Consider the following 23,144-nt stretch of genomic DNA (forward strand, 5'->3'; position numbering starts at 1 on the left):
TGGGAGAGTTTGTAGACGGAGGAGCCGTTATGTTTAAAAACATAACGGCTTATCTGGGCGAGTGTTGCTGCAGTGTGTGCGCGTGCGGGTGTGTTCTTACCTGCGCGTGTACCAATGGCGGAGCCGTTAAACGTCTTACCTGTGTGTGTGTGTGTGTGCGCGTGTGTGCGCTTCCGTGTATGTGACGCTGCCTTTGTGTTGATGTGCGGTGTGTGCACATGCTTTTGTGTGTGTGTGTTTGTAGTGTGTGCGCATGTGTGTGCGTTTCCGTGTATGTTTGTGCGCATGTGGGTGCTTCCGGTCTATATATGCGTTTGCGCTTGGCACATGCGCACTTGAGTACTTGAGTGTGTGGTGCGACAGGCCTGCTATTATAGTAGTACGATTATTTCCCATCTCCTTTTATGTCACTCAGGGATTCACAGCCTACTGTACCATAACGATTCTAGCTGGGCTGGCAATCCGATGTTTGTCTTTCTTTCTGCAAGATAAATTGGCCATCGTATGTTAGAGTTTTCACAGTGAATTTGGGAACTCTTGACATGCAGTTTGCACAACCTAAAGTCATGATGATTCAGCCGTAATAGTACAGAGATTATTCAGAGTATAATCTAGGACTTCAATGGCGTTCTATTCGCGCATAAATAACATGCGCAGATCCAAGATGGACCTGGAGGGATGCATGTACAATTAGGTCCGCTTGACCAGGGACTGTTGTTTGTAAGATGTTTTTGCTGTATCACAACAGCTTCAATAATGATAACTAGCAAACAGTACCCTCACACTGTTATGGCAAACAATTATTTTGTTTCTTCCGGCCTTATTTTTGCTTGTTTCTGAACTGTGCGTGTGTTTGTGTGTTTTTTCGTGCGTGTCTCCAGGCATGTAGTCAACTTCTTCCTGGTGCTGACACAGCTGGGCTTCTGCAGCACATACATCGTTTTCCTGGCGGAGAACATCAAGCAGGTGGGGGATTATACATTCTGAGCACGGGCATGCTTTCAATGGGCTGGGGAAAACATTTTGAACCAGAGAGTAGCAATAGTGTGAAGGTTTTGCACTTCAATCACATTTTTCTAAAGCTAAATTGATCATTAATAATACGTAGGATATTCAGCACAACCAGCACTTCAAGGGGAGGCACACTTTCTGCTTAATTCTAGCAAACATGATGACAAAAAATAGGCACACACACTTGACGGCCACCAATTATGAATGAATTACCAACGATCCCCATTCACTGTTCTTATAGTATAGTCTCCCCATTCCGCTAATGTTTGAAATGGCCTAGAACGGAAGATGTACAAGAAAAAAGTGAGGAGCTCCCATATCCACTGGTTCACTGTAGATGCATACAAGGTTGTCTTTGACTGTAGTTGCTCTTTCTACTCCGTATGCCGGGGTTAATGTCGCCTTCAACACAAGCTCCTCTGGCACGATGATTCCTCCAAATGTTTGCATTCAGAGAGCTTTTTGCATGCCTCAGAGAAAAAACTTCTAAATGGTAAAACAGTATGGTATTGAAAAAAGGCGGATCGAAAAGATAAAAAATCGATCTGTAGGGTGAGGTGGGAAAAGTAAAAAAATAAAAAGTGGTACTGTAAAGAGCAACCCATTATGAAGTATTTAATCAAACTTAATAGACCAAATCTGTGAGCTTTGATTAATTAATGTTATATTGTTCTAGCCAAGAGTTTAGGGCACATGAAAGCATTGCTCCAACAGTCTGAACTGAGCAAGGAACGAGTGAAGTTATTTATAGGCCTTTGGCTTGGAGTGCAGCTGCAACTCTCGGCCCCTAGAAGGCGGTAGAGTCATGTCACCGCAAGACTTTGGCCCAAGCCAGTAGCAAAGCACTCTACTTCCACTACCTCGCTTGCTCTTTCTCGCTTATATATATATTTATATATATATATAAAAGATATATAAACACACTGAATACATATAAAATACAAATGCTAATTTCTAATGAGAATTTTCAGTCACCCCCTCCCGAATCTTTTGAAATATTTCCCTATCTGCATCCGATTGCATCTCTTCCTTATCCCGTTTCATAGATAAGGCTTCACCTATTTCCATATTACATATGGGCACAAATGGATGGAGCTATCTTGAATATATCAGAATGCAAACCCTAAAAGGGACCTCAAAGCCTAATTAATCAGAAGATTTGAAAAGTTATTAATTCCATAATGATAATGTTCTCTTTCCCTCCGGTCGGATGGCTCTCTGGGTGGATCTCCTGCTTGCCATCTATCATCCTATGGGCGCTGTTAAATCAACATTGTGTGAACAGTGCAGCTATTCATCTAGTGAAATCGATAATTCTTTTTTGGGAAATGTATTCAGTTAGTTTGAAATTATAATAAAAACAAAACATGCCAAAACATAAAGCAGTTCATCATGGACTTGTTGCTGTGTGGTAAAAAGAAACGTGGTTTTCCAAACGTATGCACACACAGGAATCAACACTCTTCATTCAACACGCCTATCTATATAGATAGGCGTGTCTATCTAGACTTATGATAATGTGATTTATTTTATAATTTATTATGCTCATAGTTCAGAAGGGTTTATTTGTGAAAAGCTGAGCAAAGCCCCTTATCGCCACATTGCAAAATAAACAGTGGTCTGGCTGCTAAGTAGTGAAATGTGACGGCTTGCCCCCTTGTTCGTCAGGACTTTGACGTGTACACAATGCAGATAGAAAACAAAGCAAAGCAACAAAAATGTCAACATTGTATATGCTTTCCAACTGCCTAAATTCCCTCAATTAAACCTCAGAGAACAATATCTATAGACCGGTGTGCAGGAGTCTGCCTAAAATGGATTGTCTTACAATCAAACAATCATCTTTCATTTATGACCGTGTCCCTATGCATCACCCCACCCTCAGACATCCAATGCTTTTAAGGTTGAGGGATCAAGAGCACACCTCCTCTACTATGGCGTCCAGCAGAAGCAGAGACTTGGTCTCCTGTAGCGCTCCAAGATTCCATCTGTAAATCTGGAGGTGACCTTGTGCATCTCCGGTATCTCCTCCTCTCACCCCTGAACACTTCATAATTCAGGTGGAAACGTGCCATTAGTATCTTTCATTCTAATGGCTCATTCCCACACGGGTGGTCACAGCGGTCATCCCTAGCATGTGCTTTGTAGGGTTCTGATGGGATTGCTTGCTCTGCAGTCAGTCACTGCAGGGGCTTGCTTATGCCTGTTCCAGCCTGTTTATTACCAGTATTTAATGCGTAATCCTCTTTAGGGGATTATATGTTTATATATATATATCAGTGTTCATTATTTAATATAACTAGTCCTAAGGTGACCCAACAGAGCATTGGGACTGTTTTGATGAAGTCTACCTGACATTCTGCGTGTGGTTTCTGTCCGGCCTTATTGCCAACACAAGTCCCTCCTCCCTCAGCCTATTTGTTATGATTTGACGACAGGGAGAGACACAGCGAGAGAGTTCCTATTGGGTTTGAAAAGGCCACCAGAGCCCCCGAAGCAAAACACCCACCTGGGTATTGACTCTCGTTATTGCCACAATGATAGGCAGTATGAAACATGTGAACGTGAGAAAGGATGGATGTTGGTCAGTCGACCACTTTATAATCTGCTCCCCATTGAGGCTGGTTAGCTTTGCACTGATTTTCTCATTAGTCCTCATTTTAGTGAGTCAGGAAGCTAACGGATCGTTTACTAGACGATCGCATTGACCTCTAAAGAAACCCCCGAAAAGAACCAAACTCAAATTGAAATCCCTCCTCCTCCGCTGCAGTGACATTGATATAAAGATTTTCTGATCTTTATTTCTCCTTGACGCTTAGCTCTTCTCGCTCATGGCAGAGGGCTATGCTTATCGACGTGCAATAGTCCAATTCACTCCCAGCTGCGTGTTAATGATAAGCCACCCACCACACTTCTCAAAGTTGTTCTTCACGAGTGTGTGCAGATTTTGGATCTGCGATGGGAGTCGGTTTAGTGCGCTCTGTACTCACAGCATTTGATGCAGTTTGCTGATATACTCTGGTTAAATGAAAACTGATTTAAAGAAGCCCTGCCTTATTTGCTGTGCAAGATAATGCACTGTCCCCATTATGATTATAGCAGAAAAAGATTTCAGGGTTTGAGAATGTGAGAACAATATTCAACTGGTGAATAGCAAAAAATAAACTAACAGCGGGCCAGCATACACGGCACATTTCATTCCAGTTCTTTAGTTAGTGATCCGATTTGTTAAATATGTTCTCTCTTGTTTATGTCACGCTTTGCTTTGACTGCCGGTTGTCGTTGCACGAATCCTGATGTGTCATTGATCTAGTGACTCATCGGTCCTCTACTCCAGTGTACAACTGCATTTTGTTGTGCATGTATCCTTCTGTCGTGTGTACCACTGATCCTCTCTGGCCAGCACCCCTATCAACCCAATCTGTGTTACTGCCTCTCTCCAGGTGGTGGAGGGATACCAGGAGAACAGCACGCTGGCCAGCACCTTTCCCCTGGCCCTGACCAACGTCACGGCCACGCCGGTGCCCAGCGCCCAGTTGGTGGCTGACCCGACGGGGGCTGCCCCCACGGGGGGCTGGGACCTAGACCTGCGCCTCTACATGCTCTTCTCCCTGCCCTTCCTCATCGTTCTGGTCTTCCTGAAGGAGCTGCGCAACATGGCCGTGCTGTGCTTCCTGGCCAACGTGTGCATGGCCGTCAGCGTGGTGATCATCTTCCTCTACATCCTAAGCGTGAGTTTGTAATAATACAACAGAATGTTTGCAGTAATGTTGAGTAAAAGGTCAGTGTTAAATAAAATGCTGAAACTTTTATTTCTTTGCATCACAACCCAATGAGTAAAAGGTCAGTGTCAAACTAAAAGCTCTTGCATCACAACGCATTTATCATGCACACATCGAGCAGACTCCTCTGTAACACCAATGCACATGTCCAGATGTCCAACAGGGAATAAGCAAATAAATAAAGCAAACAAACTCAAGAGATAGACCTTACCATTTATTTCCCAAAGCCATCTACCCTCAAAACAAAACGATGTGCCCATGGTCTCTTCCAGTTCTCTTTCTGCGTATAAAGGACAGGCAGAAAGTTACCTGAGTGTTACCGTAGACTCACTCAGTCCCTTATTCCTTCCCTCTGATGACCTGGGAGAATATTTTTCAATATTTGCAAATACAATCCCACACATTCACCCCCTCACTCTGCATTCACCCCCTCACTCTGCATTCACCCCCTCACTCTGCATTCACCCCCTCACTCTGCATTCACCCCCTCACTCTGCATTCACCCCCTCACTCTGCATTCACCCCCTCACTCTGCAAAGTTTCAAAAGTTGTCCTCATTAGCAAATAATAATTTTATTAATTTACATGTAATTACACATTCCATGTGTATTTTGGAATTTAAATTGATGATTGGTCAGACAACTGTAATATTTATAAATAACGGGCAATTAGAGAATTACCGTAGATCACTTTTACCAAAATTTTATATATATAATATATAATGTACTATCACCCACAAAAGTGCAAGATCTAAATAAAAGTAAACGGTGATGTACTTTACCTTACTACTACTTTAATACATTGCATCACATATCCATGTAAATTAATATATTTAACTGGAATCAGCGTGCAAACAAAAACAACCTACCGACAGATGGTCATTAATTGAACTTTTGCTGAACTCCTGTTGTCACGAGAACCAGTCAATGTCAGGCATCAAACCCGCAAGCTCACAGGAGAGCGTAAATGAGACAAAGTGATAAAGAAGTATATATTCCACTTTTCTTCTTTGGTTGACTGTCAGTCATTGTCTCACTGTTTTTAGCCCCCTGCTGCATTAACTGTCTCTCTAGGCTGCAGCAGATCAAACCACCTTTTACTATGCGTTAATGCTGACAACTGCCAAACCAATTGTTTCCCCTTTTACTGATTGATTTAAAAGGCAACACAAATATGACAGAACTTTGTAACCAAGTTATGCTGCTGTTGAAAGTAGGCGTAATTGGACATTTCTCCCCCCAGCATATCATTATGCTCACTAGAAATTGTGTCGCCTCTGATATGAAGAGATGATAGTAACAGAACCACACGCCTTTCATTGCAGGTTCTTGCAACAGACCCTCTACTTAACATTGGGCCTCTCTCAATTCCAAGTATGCCATTTGAACTTGTGTACTCGGTAGTTTGTACTTGGCGATGTCTCCTCGGGAGGACGCAGTACCGCCATTTGAACAGCAGCATTATGGATGACGTTACCATTTGAGCTAATGCATCAGAATTATAACTAATGGTTTGTAATTTTCTCATTCGCCATTGATGCTGGTTTCGCATCACAAAATGCATCCTGGGATACTTTGCTCTCCCAAGTCCACACAAGTCATCTTCGATTAAATTGGTGGAGCAAGAACCGATCCGGGCATTGGGAGTGTGATTGGCTAGAAGCAGAGAATGGAACAGTACTTGGGCTGCGACTGATGATGTTTCACAAGTCCACAAGAACAGTACAGACGCTGATTGAGGAAGGGCCACGGTTCCATGAATGTCTTTGCATCGTTATTTTCTTCTCGTTATCGACATGTGGAATGTGTCACAGGGATGTCGCTACAGATGTTAAGTGTCACAGTCTTTTCGATCAGCAGTCTACTTATACAACATTGAAAATACAACATTGCTCAAGGGTTTGGTTTAGGAGGCATTTAAGAATTCTGCAACGCTATACACAGAACCACCTTAATTATCCCTACTTACCTTTTAAATCTGCGTCTGGATCCTTGGTAATGATATTGGTTGTCTTGAAACCATGAGTCCATCCTGGAGTCTGTCTCTGCCCTCACCACATGTTTGGACAACGAAAACGATGGTGTCTCAGCCATTGTTGGCAGAACAAATGACACGGGATTCACAGAAAGTATCCCTGAACAACCTTGCCGTCTCCATTTTTAGATTACCCCTAGGATTGATGTGTGTTATCATGAATATTGATAGATACCACATTCATCTACATCCATCTCTACTAGCCAGCAGGTTCTGTATTGAGATTATCACTGTTCTGTGTTTGTGTGTGTGTGTGTGTGTGTGTGCGTGTGTGTGCGTATGCACGTGTATAGATATGTGCAAGTTCAAGCTTGTATCCTTTGTTTTTCTGAATGCTATTGTGTAGTACTATTTATCTGGCGCGAGTGCAAACAATTGCATCGCATTGCTTACTCACGATCAACATGAAAGATGATGCTGTAACAATGGTACCAAAGTGAGAAGTATCCAAAAAAAAAGCAATGCAACAAGACAATAAAATATGTTGTTTTCATCTCACCCTGCGATAAAAGGATAATCGCTTTAAAGAGTGTCACAACTCCCTTGGTTCTTTTCGTGAATGTGGCAGAGCAAGCATGACTTCAAATTCCATTGAATATCTCCCAAGGTCTGCCTAAGAGTAAAGACAATTACCAACGTAGATCTGGAAGAATAAATACCATGGAAGATCTAGAATGAGAATGACCAGCATCGATCTAGAATGACAATGACTTGAATAACTATTACAATGCATATCTAAAGCTCAATTACTAATGCGCATCAAATATCCCAGCCATCATAATCGTTAACACAGCATCTCGCTGTGTAGCTCTTTGTCATTGAGAATTCCTTGTTCTTTGTTTTTGTGTCGTGTCAGGTTTGAAGGAGTCAGAGGTTGAGAGGTTAGTAGTTCTAGTTGTGCATTTCAGTTGGTAGATTTAGATCAGGGAGTTTCAAAGTTGTTTCCATATTGTACTGTTCTAGAGCCCAGGGTAAATCCACAGCTCCGCAAAGATATGGTCCCGGAAATGGGACAATTCCTGTTCTACTTTGCACTTTGGTTTTATCTGAATAATTTGTATACATGGTGTGTCTGGATGTGGCTGTTGTGTGATAAATGTGATAAATGATAAATGTGTCTATGCCAGCAAATTGCTTCAGCACATTTTGGTCCAACTTTTTGTGTTCGGGTAAGCGCAGGCGAAAACAAGGTGGGCCATCTTTAGAATACAAGTTAAGTTGGGCGTGGATACCGGGGACCAGGGTAGGGCTGGGGTGGCCTGGTACCTTATATGGTCACCGTCAAACTCTTTAATTGATTCATATTTGTCTGTGTGCGTCTCTGTTCTCTCTCTTTCTCTCTGTCTGTCTGTGTCTATGTCTCTCCCTCTCTCCTTTCTTATCTTGCCCTCGATTTGTTCATATCCTCCTTAGTGTCTTAAACTTCTCCAAATGAGTACCCATGGGTTCTCCACATTCATCATCATCGACATTCTCTTAAACTTCCTCCTTCCCTGTTGTTTTTAATAGGAGGGGATTGAGCGGTGGGGATATTGGGGTATGCAGGTGACTGATGTGTTTCTCCTCTCCTTCTCCCGTCTCACCCTGTTCTGTCGATCCCCGGTTGTCTTATTTTTCACTCTGTGAATATTTCAAGTGTTCTTTGTCTTTTGGTCTGTAGGATTTCGGAGACGCCCGGCACATCCCCCTGACGGCGCCTGTGGGCAGATTCCCTTTTTTCTTTGGAACGGCCATTTTCGCCTTTGAAGGGATTGGAGTGGTGAGTCCCGTTTCCAGAGTCTGCCTCATGATGTTTAACCAGTTGTTGTATCATACTTTCTGAAGTCTGGCTCGTTCCGCATTTCAGTACCGAACCAGACATGTCGCCGTGCGTGTGGTTGCACAAGCTCACTCGTCGCATGCGCAATATTCTGTGAGCATGCTAGCATGCTAATGCTAGCAAAGCTAAGACCCTGGGCCGCTTTGAAGCGGACTAATGATTGATTGAATAATGAGGCTGATTGTTTTTCTTTCATTGCGAGTTATTGCGCCCCTTGTCGTCAAAGGAGTATTTTACATTTTTGAGACCTGCTTCGGCCATTTTCTAAACTTGACAACTCCGAGTTGCTCACCTACGAAAGGGTAGAGCATTTTTTTTCCCCATTGACTTCCATTAAAAAAATAGCTGGGTGACCACCTGCACCAATGGAGTTTGTAATAACCAGACCACAACTCGGCCACAAGTCATGAACTTACGGTCTGGCATGATTAAGGTGCATGTACCAAATATTTGGTCATTTTGGTTTACAGGTCAGTTTTCCAGATCTGTGGGTCAGTCCAAAACTTTGAAGTTACAGCAAAATCTATCCAGACGGAACTTATGGGTCCTTCAGAAAAAACGATTTGGCATGTCAAATAGGGCTTGAATACCAAGTTTCAGAAATGTTGGCAAACAGGGCGGGGGGTGTGACCAGGAGTAATAGCGCCCCCTGTGGTCAGAGCGCTGCCAAACGACTCTTTGGAGACCTCCTTACTTTCAGTTTATATATATATATATATATTAGTGCTGTCGGTTTAACGCGTTATTAACGGCGTTAACGCAAACCAATTTTAACGGCGTCCATTTTTTTGTTGCGCGATTAACGCTCCCTTGGTTTGGCAAACGTTGTCGTTTTTTCACCTGCTGTCCAGCAACAACTAGTCACGTTAGAAAAACACCACCACCATACCGGATCTAGCTACACCGGAAACAAAACAACAAGCACGCTGCAGGAACTTGTTGGGGCAAGCGAGGATACGGAGCGGGTGAAAAACTCCTTAAAAGTGTGTGTGTGTGTGTGTGTGTGTGTGTGTGTGTGTGTGTGTGTGTGTGTGTTTGTGTGTCACTCTGTTTGAGCCTGCACGAGAGTTCAATATTGTCATTAGCTGTTACATCTTTCTGACCAATCGCAATTCAAGGCCCACCTGGGCTGTACCACTTCAGGATGGGCCGCTCAGTTACTCCCCTCTAGACAAAATCGACTTGGTTGCGACGTTGACAGTTTGTGAGAGGTTTGCGGACGCACAGCTCAAGTTGCTGGACGGCGCTGCAAGGAACTTTTATAAACGCAATATTGTTATCCTGCTTTAATCAGCCCTACAGCCCCGAACAGTTAACGGCCCACCGGGATTTCTCCCGACTCTCCCGATTACAACTCCGCCACTGTGTGTGTGTGTGTGTGTGTGTGTGTGTGTGTGTGTGTGTGTGTGTGTGTGTGTGTGTGTGTGTGTGTGTGTGTGTGTGTGTGTGTGTGTGTGTGTGTGTGTGTGTGTGCGTGTGTGACACTTGCTGAGCAGGAGTTTTGTTTGAAAGTTCAGTGATTGATACAAATGAAAGCCTGGGCTATTGAAGTTTTACGGTAGGCCTACCACTGTCATGCACCTACCCGATGTCAAGTGGACCGGGTTGAATTCACCACGGGACTCTCTTCTTATATCCATCTTACCAAATACATTTTATTACTGTCCTTCTCAACACTCTGATCTCACTAAAAGGCTAGCAGCACGAAATCCAGGGATATTTAGAATATAATTTTTCTTTGTGATTAAGAGTTAACTATTTTAATCACTTGACAGTACTAATATATATATTGAATTTGACAACTCTCAGGGGTTCACGTTTTGGGTGCTCGATTTTAGAGTTTATGCCCCACTCACTTGCCATGTTAGATAAAAATATTATAAAGATTTATTGTAAAAGAAGTATACAAAATATTTAAATGTGAATATGAATAGGGAACTGCAGTGCTATATGCACAATTATTTGGCTTTGGTTTGGTGATGATACCTCTAAAACTGTAGGAGGAGATAATTAGTGCAAATCAGGCGGAGGAATAATAATAAGGGACATTCTATCAATAGTGTGGCTTGCTTTGCAACCACACTACTAACCAATGTGTGTGTGCAAGTTGCAGCTCCTATGATCCCATAGATCTCCAAAACGTCTAGTTACACTGAAGAATCAAACACAGCTCAGATTTTAAAAAGTGATTCAGATCTAAGATGCGATGATAAGCTCCGTGGGTACTAGGGAGGATAGTATGTTTGTGCGTGTGTATGCGTGTCCTCAATGAAAACAAGATATGAGAGAGAGGGAGGTGGCCATGGGCAGGATGATGTATGGCTTGTTCCCTTGCATATTGACTGAGGGGCACAGGAGTTTTCACTCACCGGCCCTACACAATTAATCAAGCCTCAGATGGCCATCACTGCACTGACCCATCTAGCCATGACCCAAGCAAAGCCTACCCCGGTCCCGGATCGCACCATCTCTCTGTCAGGAGAGAGAGGGAGAGGGAGAGAGAGAGAGGGCGAGGAGGACAGAGGGAGAGAAAGGGAAGGACAGAGGGGAGGGGGAGAAGATGAATATAAAAAGAGGTTAGCCAAGTTAAGATAAGTTGAGATAACTTTCTTCTTTCAAGTTGTGGCTGCGCTGCATCACTGAAGCCCATCCCACCACACCACACCCACCCACACCTTTCCTTCTCCTCCTTTCCCCCCCCCCCCCCCCCCCCCCCCATCCAAACCAGTAGAATGATCCACGACCCCATGCGACTCCTCGCTCACGCTGACAGAATCATTATCCGGCAGGCGTGTGCGTGGCCATCAGCACACCAATCCCCGGGTGGATAAGCCTGGAGGAGCATACCTTGTAGAGGTACATATCACCCTAGCCCCCCCAAAAGCCCACCCCACCCTGATCGGGTGGCGAGGGGGGGTAAGCGATTCACCGGCACAACCTCATCTGACGGAGGGGATTTCTCTCCCGGGGTTGGCGAGACGCTCCCGCGAGTCGCAGTGGGTTCATATCTCACAAGGGACCTGAGGCGATAAAGACGTCCTCCAATCCTCCAATCCTCCCATGCACCGCATTATTCAGCATTCAGCATTCAGCATTCAGCATTCACAAAATATGAGATGAGGTCACACATGAATGATCCATGTTGGGTAAAATGGGGTCAATTTCCCTTGAATATTGGGACACTCCATCAGGAATATAAGCATGGTGATAAAAGCCGCCCAAGTAAAAGTAGAGAATGGAATCAGGAGGAATGTCCTCTTGTTGATGGTTTAACAATGGTAACAAGGAATTCTTCGCACCACCACCGACACAAGCCGTCCGACTAACAGTATTCAGAACTCCCATTAGGGGCATCTTGTTAGCAGGCTGCAGTGCATGACATGCCACGCCAGGCCCCATTTCACCTTCAGAATCTCCCCTCTTCTAGCTTTAATTGCCACAGTCTGGCCCGTAAGTTGTTCTTTTGGAACCGGAGGCTAGATGTCGAAGTCTGTGGCCTTGTTGTATTGCGTTTGTCTCAACCTTTTTAATTCCCGTGTTTTCCCTCTGTCCATCGGCTCTCATGAGGGTAGAGAAATGTGTCGGTGCGCTCAGATAATGCAGAGTCTTTGCTGGCAAACCTCACCCCTCCTTCCCAGCTCTTCCATGATGCTTTAGTTCTGCTGTGAATCTTTCTCAAAACCTGTGTCTCCGCATTAACGTCAAAAGCTTTGTTTGCTTGAGGCAGCAGATGTAACAGACTCTTAGAACTAGTTTTGCTATCTCTAATGCTGGGTGTGTTTTTGTGTGTGTGTGTGTGTGTGTGTGTGTGTGTGTGTGGGGGGGGGGGGGCGGGGGGGGGGGGCTTAGGCAAGGTGAACTACAGAGAACGAGTGTTAAAAGCAAAGAAGATGATTAGGGAAGAACTTTGGGAATGCTAATTTTCTTTTTTAACAGACACCCATTTCGCCCTTTTCGGAAGGTTATTTGTATATTTAATACTTGGGCTCCTTTTGTGTTGGGGTGGGGCGGGGGGATCAGAGTGAAAATTTGCATGGCTTTAATATTCTCCCCTTACAGAAGTCTTTGCCTGGCAGCTTGAAAGGGAAGGCGGCCCCACTCATTTTGGACAGTCACTTTAACCGAACATCAAGAGTGGAAGATGAGTTGGCAGAGAGCTGATCTCCAGCTCCTTCTTTTCTCAGAGGAAGGGTCTCTTTTCAACCTCAACAAAAAAGTGCATTTTGATTCCGACGCAATTTATTTAGGCCTTGTGATTTGTCCTGGTTTGAAAGGCAATCGGTCCTTAATAGCTTGCTGATTCGGAGTTGTGTTTGTGTGTTTTATAAATGTGGGTATTTATGAATGTGTGTGACACATTCGCATAGGTACACATAACATAGGTATATATATTCCACATGTAATCCACTGGAATTTGAGGTTTTCAGAGGTTGAGTGCCTTTTAAAATTCAGTTTGGTGATTTGCAGATTTGGCTTCATTAGCTTTTCTAGCCATCCCCTCTCTGAACAGCTGTGCTGACCTGGGGTGAGTGGGGTGTTGTGTTGAGGCGTTTGTGTGCTGGTTTTTCACCCTGGTCTCGTGTTTTCATCAAATTTTCAAAGCTGCACGTGCGTATCGATTCCGGCACGTTGTCATTTTCTCCTACTTCAACAACTCGACCACCGGGTCAATTTTCACTCACCCCTCCTGAAGTGAGAGAGAGAAAGAAAAACAAGGAAAAACTTAATCCAACAACCTGCAGGCAGACTTTCATGACGATTTCATAGTTATAAAATGCAAATGGATGAGCCGTTGTTGCCATAATGCCCTGTCTGAAGTCATGATGATACACATCTGGGGGAAAGCCCGCAATTGCAGTATGATCCAGGTCTATTATTGTTAGTAGTAGTACACTGTATGTACATACACGGGTCTGCAGAACCCGTGAAACCAAGGGGTTAAGGGATGGGCTGTAGTACCAGATGGGAAATCAAATGGGTTCTGACTCAAATGGGTCAGGACCTCTCAACCTTTACGCGTGGAAACAGCCGTAATGATTTTTCTGTCTGAATGACGAATCACATTCTTTGTGGTGTGGGCTATTTCTTATAATATGCCTCACAAATTGGAAATCATCATAATTAGGTCATTATCATTTGTGTAAAGGTCTTTGGACATTTTGACCCACCTTTCAGTAGCAGGCCATTGACGAGGAACATGCAACATCTCAGTTCTGAGCTTGGTCATCGATATACCCAGGAAACATGAAGAGATGATGCAAAACTATGAGTGAAGTAGTTGAACGAACATTTCTGCTGCAGCCCATTGCAAATAAACAAATAAATGAAATAGTTGAGTCTATGAAATAGACTTGACATTGCTATTGTCCTACTGGCAACAGCGGGAAGCCTTCTTTAGTAAGATAGACACTATTTGAGGGTTTGGGTTTTCTTAAGAGAAATCCCTGTTGCCTTGTTTATTTATTTATAGATCTATAAGTGTTCCAGAGAAAAGGATTAAGGGATGAGGTTTTGCACCATAGCCGCCTTGGCTTGCATTTCTAATCTTCATATTGTCCCACATAGTGTCACTCTAAATTCACAAATCCAAGTCTTTGGAATTCTAACATTGGCAACATCTTGCTTATATTCATCTTTCACCTTTGCCTTGGCAATATCCAATTCAGTCTTTTGCTTCTGTGACTAGGGAAGCAAGATGTGAAACTTGGAGTTAATAGGACCTTTAACTTTGTTTTTCAAATGAACTTGTAATGGAGAGTTAATTCATTGGAAGCGAGTCCCAGAGTAGTGCAGTAATGAGTAAAGTCTCTTATTCAATGCATTGGATGCTTTCATGCTCTCCATTCCAATGGGGAATGCTGTGTTGGTCCTGTCCGGTTCTTTACAGATTAATACTTTACGATGATTGAGTCTTCTGCACCTCGTATCACATATGTGCATCTTTCCTAAGCAATACCATTAAACAATTGTGACAGTATTTCTCACTATTGAGAGCAGCCTTGCACGCTCCCTGATTTACTTCCAACATTGTTTCAAAGTGCTTGCTCTTTTCGTTCAATCTTTTAAGATGTTGTCTTTTTCTCAATACACATTTATCTCACATATCTTACGTTCCCCATCTCCGCTTTCCTCTACCTGTGTTTGCTTTGCTCTGGCCCTGCGGAGTGCATGGCAGTTTTACAAACAGGAGATTAGTTTGTCTGCATGCCTGTATATATTTCCACGACAGGGGTTCTGTGATCAACCACGTATGCAGTACGTCATCATAATCTTTCCATTTCATGAAATATGCAAGACAGTATGCCCAATGGAAAAATCTAATTTTATTTTAATTATAATATTGTATAGAATAAGGAAAGAAAGGAAAGGGAAGCATGTTAAGAAAAGCACTTATTTATTTATTTGTGCTCAACATGGTCATACGTGTTTATTGCTAGGCATTACACATGCCGAGGGGCATTTCATAAACGTGAGGAGCATGCGCTGTGTTGTCATCGGTACGCAGTTGGGCCTTGTAAGAAGGACTTGCTGCGGAGCACACTATCTTGCATGCACTCCTGTGTGTGTGTGCGCCAGGACCACTCGTTCACCAATCACCGTCTGTCTATGGCGGCGCCTGGCGGCACCTGGGCCCACGTGTCAGCTCGTTAACTCTGCCACACACACACACACACACACACACACACACACACACACACACACACACACACACACACACACACACACACACACACACACACACACACACACACACACACACACACACACACACACACAGCTCTTAGTCCCTCCCCTTCTCCCTCCCTCTCTCTTTCCCTCTCGCATTATGGTGAAAATTATTTTGAAATGTAAAACAAAAATCCACATTCGCACAAAGACTTGAACAATATACTAATAAATAAATAATAAAACCTAAGTACACTACAATAATTTAACTGTAACCCTTAATAATACTAATAAATAATAGCAAAATAATAAAGTGCAAACTTCTATATGCTAAATGATAAAAATATGAGTAAAGATATATGGCATAACACTAGCAGTGCTTTCTTAGTAATTTTGGTAGTATAAAAGCTAGGAATACGTTAAGTTGAATGAATACGGAACTGGAATACGAGACTGAATTCACATGTATTTAAAACGAGTCAGGAGCGAATGAACGTACCATGTCAATAACAATGCTATACACTATATGAAACACTAAACTTACACACACACAGAACATATGTCAAAACTTGTATTAACAATATAAACATTATAAAAATTATAACGGTTATAAGATTCAAGAAACGCGCTAAACTATTGGGTTGAAATCATTGCGAAAAGTTTGCAGTGCCTTATGGGATGAGTAGTTTCTTCCATCTTCACAAAAAAGAATGTACACAGTCTTGTACCTTTTGCCTTTTCTTCCATTTCCAAATTATCTTTTGCCCTGAATCAAACGTTGTGGTCACGACTACCTTGACAAACTATTGGCCTGGTTCCAGGCTTTGAAACTCTTAATATAACTATTTTACGAAAAGTCAATGGAGAAAATGAATGGGAAATAAACTTCCGGGACCAGAGCTATTATAAAGGGAGCGGTCACTGCTGCACTCTATTGACCAGTGCCGAGTTACCAAAAGTAAGAAGTCTTATCGCACAGAGAGACAAGCGGCGGGAGTCACAGAGAGGGAACTGAGATCTCAAAAAACACGCTCCTAGCGATCATTGAGAGAAGGAGCAGACCACCGGAACATAAATATTTCAATCGGCAGCTCGGGCATGGCACCGGAAAGTGCATTGAAAGTTGATCCGGTAGGTACCAGTCGCTAAAGAACTGGTGCCATAATGGTACCGCGATTGGGTACCAAACCCATTGCAGCACAGGACAGTTACTTTGAAATGAATATTGAAACTGGGAGCCTTAAATAAATTACACTAATGTGGAGATCATTTTATGTTGCTCCAGTCAGAATCATTCTAAACCCTCCATGCTCTTTAATATTCTAAATCAAAGCAACTCCAGTTTTCGACCGAAAAGCACATCACGTCTCTGCAGCCATGCAGAGTATGAATATAAGAAAATGTTTTTTCATTAAAAATCGTAGATATTTGACTCATACATTCATTCGCTGTAATCCCATTCAAATACAAGACTCGTATCTACTCAGAAGGTTTTAAAGGTCCCATGACATGCTATTTTATGTATTCTTTAATATAGGTATTAGTGGGCAACTAACACAGTATTCAAAGACGTTCCCGAAATTCAGCCGTGGTGCAGAGTTACAGCCACTCCGAGCCAGTCGCACATTGAGCTTCCCCCAAATGCGCTGTTTTGGTGTCTGTAGCTATAATGCAAATGAGGAGGAGTGAGGCGTGTTCTGTAAATATTCTAGAACACACGGGAGTCCTAGAGCTCTATATCTAAATATTATCATATAGACATAGATATATCATATAATATATATTATCACGGCCAAAAGCTGTGTGAGCCGATATTATGAATCTCAAACGACCTCGTTGGGTTCTCCGACGTTCCTGGTTCTTCAACGTCCTCATCAAAGTGAAGTAGACTGAACAAGGAGGAGGAGAAAGGGATCGTTGCCGGTCCTCCTGACAAGGCGGAGGAGAAAGGGATCGTTGCCGGTCTTAGGAACCTCCGCCTCCGGCGGTGGTCCCTCAGCGGGGCTCAAGCGGGAGACATTCGCCGCCAACAATCCCTTTCTCCTCCATGTCGTGGTTCATGTGTTTGAGGGAGTCAAAGCCAAAGTTCCTTCCCCCCAATTCATTCTCAACCTTGGCTGAGATAACCCCCAATACGAGTCTCGTTGTAGAAATACCAGAGACGAGAGTCCGACGAGGAAGTGTACAACACTTGCGTTACAGTCCTGGAGCTCTATATCTAAATAATATCATATAATACATAGAAATCTGTATCATTTAATACGGCCAAAAGCTGTGTGCGCCTCCAGACGATATTATTAATCACAAACGACTTTGTCGGGTTCTGCGACGTCTCTGGTTCTTCCACTTTCACATCAACCTGAAGTCGACTGAACCGCACGCTGCCTGCTGCCGGCTGCCGGCTGCCCGCTGCCGGGCGATGGTGCCTCGCGGCAACCGGCGGCATGTCGCAGTTCATGTACTTCAGCGAGTCAAAGCCAAAGTTCCTTTCCCCCAATTCCTTCCCAACCATGGCTCAGATAACCCCCACAACAGTCTCGTTGTGGAAATACAAGACACGTCAAAGAACCGGCAAGAAACACTTGTGTTACAGTGTGTGTATTCACGCGCGCGCACACACACACACACACACACACACACACACACACACACACACACACACACACACACACACACACACACACACACACACACACACACACACACACACACACACACACACACACACACACACGTGGCGCTCGCACGGTCGAGTCTCATTGGTGGGCCAACGTCTCTGGGCGGGCCAGGCAGAGTAAGGGGAGGAGCTGAGATTCTTGGTGACGTCATGAATACAGACATTCCAAATCAGCACGCTTGAGCCTCCGTTTTTTCAAAGGCGAGCAGAACAGCTTGTGCTCGTTTTACACCAAACGCAAGTTTTAGCCACTGGGGGACCATAGGCAGGCTAGGGGAACTCATATTTATGTTAGAAAACCTCATAAATTGAGATTTTCATGTCATGGGACCTTTAAGGTTAATGAAAATTGAAAAAAATGATAATCAAAACTTGATTACAATCTGTAATGTCTTGCAGCTCATTCCTTGAGAATCATGCCAGCATCATCATGCTATAGAGTTGTTCTTTGCTTAAATTATTTCTTTAGGTTCTTGTAAATTGTTAAGTCACATCGTTAGTTATTACTTTGGTAGCAATAGGGTTTTTTGGAAGGATTCGTCATTGTGGGGAGACATTTTTGAGTTTGAAACTGCCACAGCGTTTTTCATGCGAGACACCTCCCTCACCCGCGAACCCAACACTCCTGATTCATAATATGCTTCAACCAATCCGTGTTTCTATTTTAAAACCTATTCAAATTTGAATCGATAGGATTTTCTGGTGGAATTAACCTTGACCATTCAGAGGTACAGAAAAAATAGGACAATTTAGCCCCTTTCAGTATTGTTATGTATTCCCTTTCAGCTACTTGTCCCAGTACAATGCTCCATCTTTGTGGAGTTTAACTGAATCTGGGAGGAGTATTTGCTAGGGATTTAATTAGTTGTCATGGAATAATATTATATTATCAGTCCGTTTTACAATGAGGAAATTTGACATGAATTCAAACATTGTAAACTATGATCAATAAGCACATTAACACTCATATCCAAAAACACAACCCCCCCCCCCCCACACACACACACACACACACACGCACACACATACGCACACACACGTACGCACACTTATATTATGTCGAGCTGTTGTATTAAAGCGATGTTGGGTGACGTCACTTCTGACTTTGACAAACTATTGGCTGGGTTCCAGGCTTGAAACTCTTAACATAACCATTTTAGAAAAGTCAATGGAGAAAATGAATGGGAAATTTACACACATGCACAATATTCTATTGAGGTGTTGTATTAGAGCGATGTTGGGTGTCACTTCTGTTGGTATTTGAAGCGAGATCCCATGCAAACAGAGCCAGCCCGCCCATCCCTTCCGAGTTTCGTGCATTCAGGAAAAACAAGCGCAAAACCCCAGAACACCCAACCCTTGTTGGTGATTGGTTGAAATACTATTTATTTTGGTTTTGAGTGGTATACTTTGGCAGATTGGTGTTTCGGTAAATCTAATTTAGCTATTTTAATAGAAAACTCAGAAGGACCGGAACATGTCGACTGTGACAGGGATGTGTCAGTGTTGCTTGCTGTTTTTTAACAGCTAACTAATATCTTACTCGTATGATCATCAACATAGAAGCAATGCTGTTTTTGCCAAATTTCCCAAACACAACGTGAAAGTTCCACTCTGTTGCGAACGCAGGTGCCTTCTCTTTGTGCCGAAGCACGCAGACGTCATGACCAAGGGGCACCGGTGGTCTCGTGTGTGTGGACATGTCTGGGCAGCGGTCGACTCGAGAAAGTTTAGCTTTTCGCCCACTTATAGTATGACGTCAGATTGCGTGTGGATTGTGAAGCTCTGTCTGAGCAGCATTGTTTATTTACCCTGCGCATCGGAGTGAGGGTTAGGCTTCCCGGACACCTATAGTATAACGTTACTTATGTGGCACATTGCCTTTTCTAATTGTGGTCGTCGTTCTAGTCGTAACCATGGGGATAACATTCCACCCCCTTTCCTAAAACTCTCAACCCAGAAGGCATTTTCTTAAATGTCATGTCAAATTCCAGCTTAAACAGTTGGTTCACTGGCTCGTTAAACTATTTCTGCTTATCCAATTTTCATAGTTAATATACTCTCTGCCTCCGTTTGTCTCTGCTTCCTGGCTGGCTACCTCTTATTAACAACTCAGTTTGTCGTGGTCCAGTGCCGCCTCTGGTAAAAATCGTCCCACTGGTTAAAAGCAGGGCAGCAGAAGCATCCAATTGGTTAGTGTGACAAAGTTGTCCTCGTGTAGCTGATGCTCACGGTTTTCCCTTCAGAAGAGGTGAATTAATTCAAGCTGCTGGTGGTTTGTTCACTCTTTTAAGGTTGTTCGAGTCCAACAAAAGGCTGCTTTACCTAATCACCCCTCCGGATTCACATGCCTGCATACTTCAAAGTAGCATGAGGGCTGTCCGCTCTGCACCAATCTGCCGTTGAATGTCGAATCAAAAGTAAATGAGGGGAGGAGGAGATAACTCTGTGTTATCTGAAAACACAGCAGCAGTTGTGAAGTAGGTGAGCAGGGCTGATGAGGATTGGGGACATGAGATGGTGATGGTGTGGGACCTATCCTTCAAAAGACAGCTGTACATAATGACCGTTATGTTTGACATAAATCAAAGTAAAATCACAGGGAAAACACAAAACAAATATTTTTTTCCTACTATGAGCGATTGTAGTACCCCCGGGTTTACCCGAGATGGTACTGTTCCTACTCTTTCTTTTGCATGTCAGGACTGGCCTGCAGCATGGTCTGGAGAGATGTGGGCACCTCTTCAACTCACAGGGATAAATGGGGTTCTTTAGCCCCTGCCGGCCGGTTAGAGAGGTGTCCCTCGAGATCCATTAGAGTGAAACAGCACAGATTTACCTCAACTAAGCCTGGCTGTTGGCCAGAAAGAGGGATGTACTCCCTCGCCTTACCCTGAATCCCAAAGCCGTAGAGGTAGACGTAAGGCCTTTAAACCCCCTCAAGCGCATCTCCTCAAGAAGCTCTCTACTCCATCACGACGATGTCCAGCCTGGGTCTTGATGGCGCTGCAGGAATAGCCTGTCAAGATAAATTCCTTGTGGAAAATAGTTGATCAAAATGAGTCACAAGATTGATCTTATTCTATACAAGTGCACATTATCGTTACTCAAGCTTCATATTGGGGGTTCAAACTAGGGCCCGACCGATATTGATTTTTGAGTGCCGATGCCGATTATTTTCAGAGAAAAAATCCGATTACGATTTAATCGGCCAAAAAAAAAAAAAAAAAAAGGCTATAAAACGTATTTTTTGATACCTTAAATATACTTTAAACACTTTTGACGAATATGTGAATTGAATGCAGAACCTTTGAGTGTTTTAGAATACATTTACAGTCAAAAATGAGTGTAATGTAAAATGTAAAATAAATAACTAACTCCCAATGTGCTGCGCTCGTGAGCAGTGACTAACACGTGCGTGCTGAGCAGTATGGTCTCACCGTTAGAGTCTACAGTATAACAAATTAACATGGCCTGGGACCTAAAGAAAAACAGGCACAACATGCTCAAACAACGGGTCTTGTGTACATTGGTGAGGTGAGCGCGCAGCTGCCTGAGCGAGCATGCTTTCATGTTGTATGGTAAAATTCAATCTCCTCTTTTTTACTCCAGCTAAAGTTGTTAGTAAGCAAGGCGAGTAGGAGCGCAATCTGCAGGATACTAAGCGCAATAACATAACAAAAAAAATAAAATAAATAAATAAATAAAATCGGTTGTAATCGGCGTCTTTTTGGCAGATGTCGATTATTTTCAAAAAGGCTGTAATCGGCTGATTAAATCGGCAGGCCGATGAATCGGTCGGGCCCTAGTTCAAACGAGTACCTGTTTGACTTGTAACTTTTGATAGCTACCCCTAACACTTGCAATCTCGCATTGTTTCACTTTTGTGAGTGCATAAATAGTATTTAGCTGCAGCCCTGATCAGCATATTAATTCCGCTTTGAATGATGGGCAGCCAAATCAAGAAAACGATGACGGATGACTAAATCCAGCAAAATATCGGGCAGATTCTTTGCCCCAATTGTGTGACCCAAGATGGTCCCTTGGAGGTGTTTTCTGCATTGTTTGGCCATGCAGTAAGCTGGGAAATAGGCAAGATGAAGAGGCTGAAATATGTTTGGGAACCAATAATGGTGTAGGCCTCCAAATGCCCATTCCCCTACCAATCTGCTTCTGGAGAGCAACTGTTCGAGACAAACGACAAAAATGAAGGCTTCAAAAACCAACATCTTCTTTCCCCCTTTTACAAAAGGACTATACAGCAGGAATTCTACATCTTTCCGAATGAACAATTATATTGTTATTATTAATATATATTCCGCGACCTGACCTCTGATGGTGACTGACTGATTATATGATAATAATATATGTTAGACTAGAGCTGACTTTGAAACTGTAGAGACTTTTTTTAATCTGTGGGGAAGTTGGATGTTTAAGGACATTTATACTCTTTTGATCACAATATAAATTAGGGCATTTAGCAGACGCTTTTATCTAAAGCGATTTACAGTACATGGGTTAATACACACATTGACACACCGACGGCAGAGTCAACCATGCAAGGCGACAGCCAACTCGTCAGGAGCAGTTAAGGTTAAGTGTCTTGCTCAGGAACACATCAACACTTTCGGTTACAAATCAACTGCTAGACCTCCTGAGCTAAACCGACCCGATATCATAGATCGACTGTGAATTTCTGCTCTCAGCTATGCAGCAACCCATGTTGCTTTTTTCTGGGTGTTTTTCTGCGTTTTACTGTTTTATTCTGTGTTATATATGTGTTGTTTTGTGTTTGACCTGAGCCTCCTCGGAGTGAGGCTTTTGATGCCGGTGAACTATCACCAGGTGCAACAAATCAACGAGTACTTCAGTATGTTCAGCGGCAACATTAAAGAAAAAACACAGAATAGAAATAGAAAAAAATTCAAAATAGACAAAATAAATGGCTAAACAAGAAAAAAGAACAAGAAAACTAAACCAAACACTATATCACAGTATGTAGTAAACAGTAAACTTCACTGCAAGGTCTGGTAGGTTCTTCACAGACTTGGCTCGAGGTTTGGATTTGGGTGTTTGCTGATGCTAAAAGTGCGTCACTATGCAGCAGTTTGTAAAGCTAGAATAAAGAGTCAAATAATTAATAAGAGTTAAATAA

At 43.1% G+C, this 23,144-nt stretch overlaps 1 protein-coding gene across 1 annotated transcript in view; it reads left to right on the forward strand.

Moving 5' to 3' along the window:
* The window catches only part of slc36a4 (solute carrier family 36 member 4), a 135,487-nt gene that overhangs the window by 24,173 nt on the left and 88,170 nt on the right, over positions 1-23,144 (forward strand). The window contains exons 7-9 of the mRNA XM_060075052.1: positions 882-966; positions 4,455-4,742; positions 8,488-8,586. Of these exons, the coding sequence (XP_059931035.1) occupies positions 882-966; positions 4,455-4,742; positions 8,488-8,586 (472 nt within the window). The remainder of the gene's footprint in view (positions 1-881; positions 967-4,454; positions 4,743-8,487; positions 8,587-23,144) is intronic.

This window comes from Gadus macrocephalus, chromosome 16 (assembly GCF_031168955.1).
Source record: "Gadus macrocephalus chromosome 16, ASM3116895v1".
NCBI classification, from domain to species: domain Eukaryota; kingdom Metazoa; phylum Chordata; class Actinopteri; order Gadiformes; family Gadidae; genus Gadus; species Gadus macrocephalus.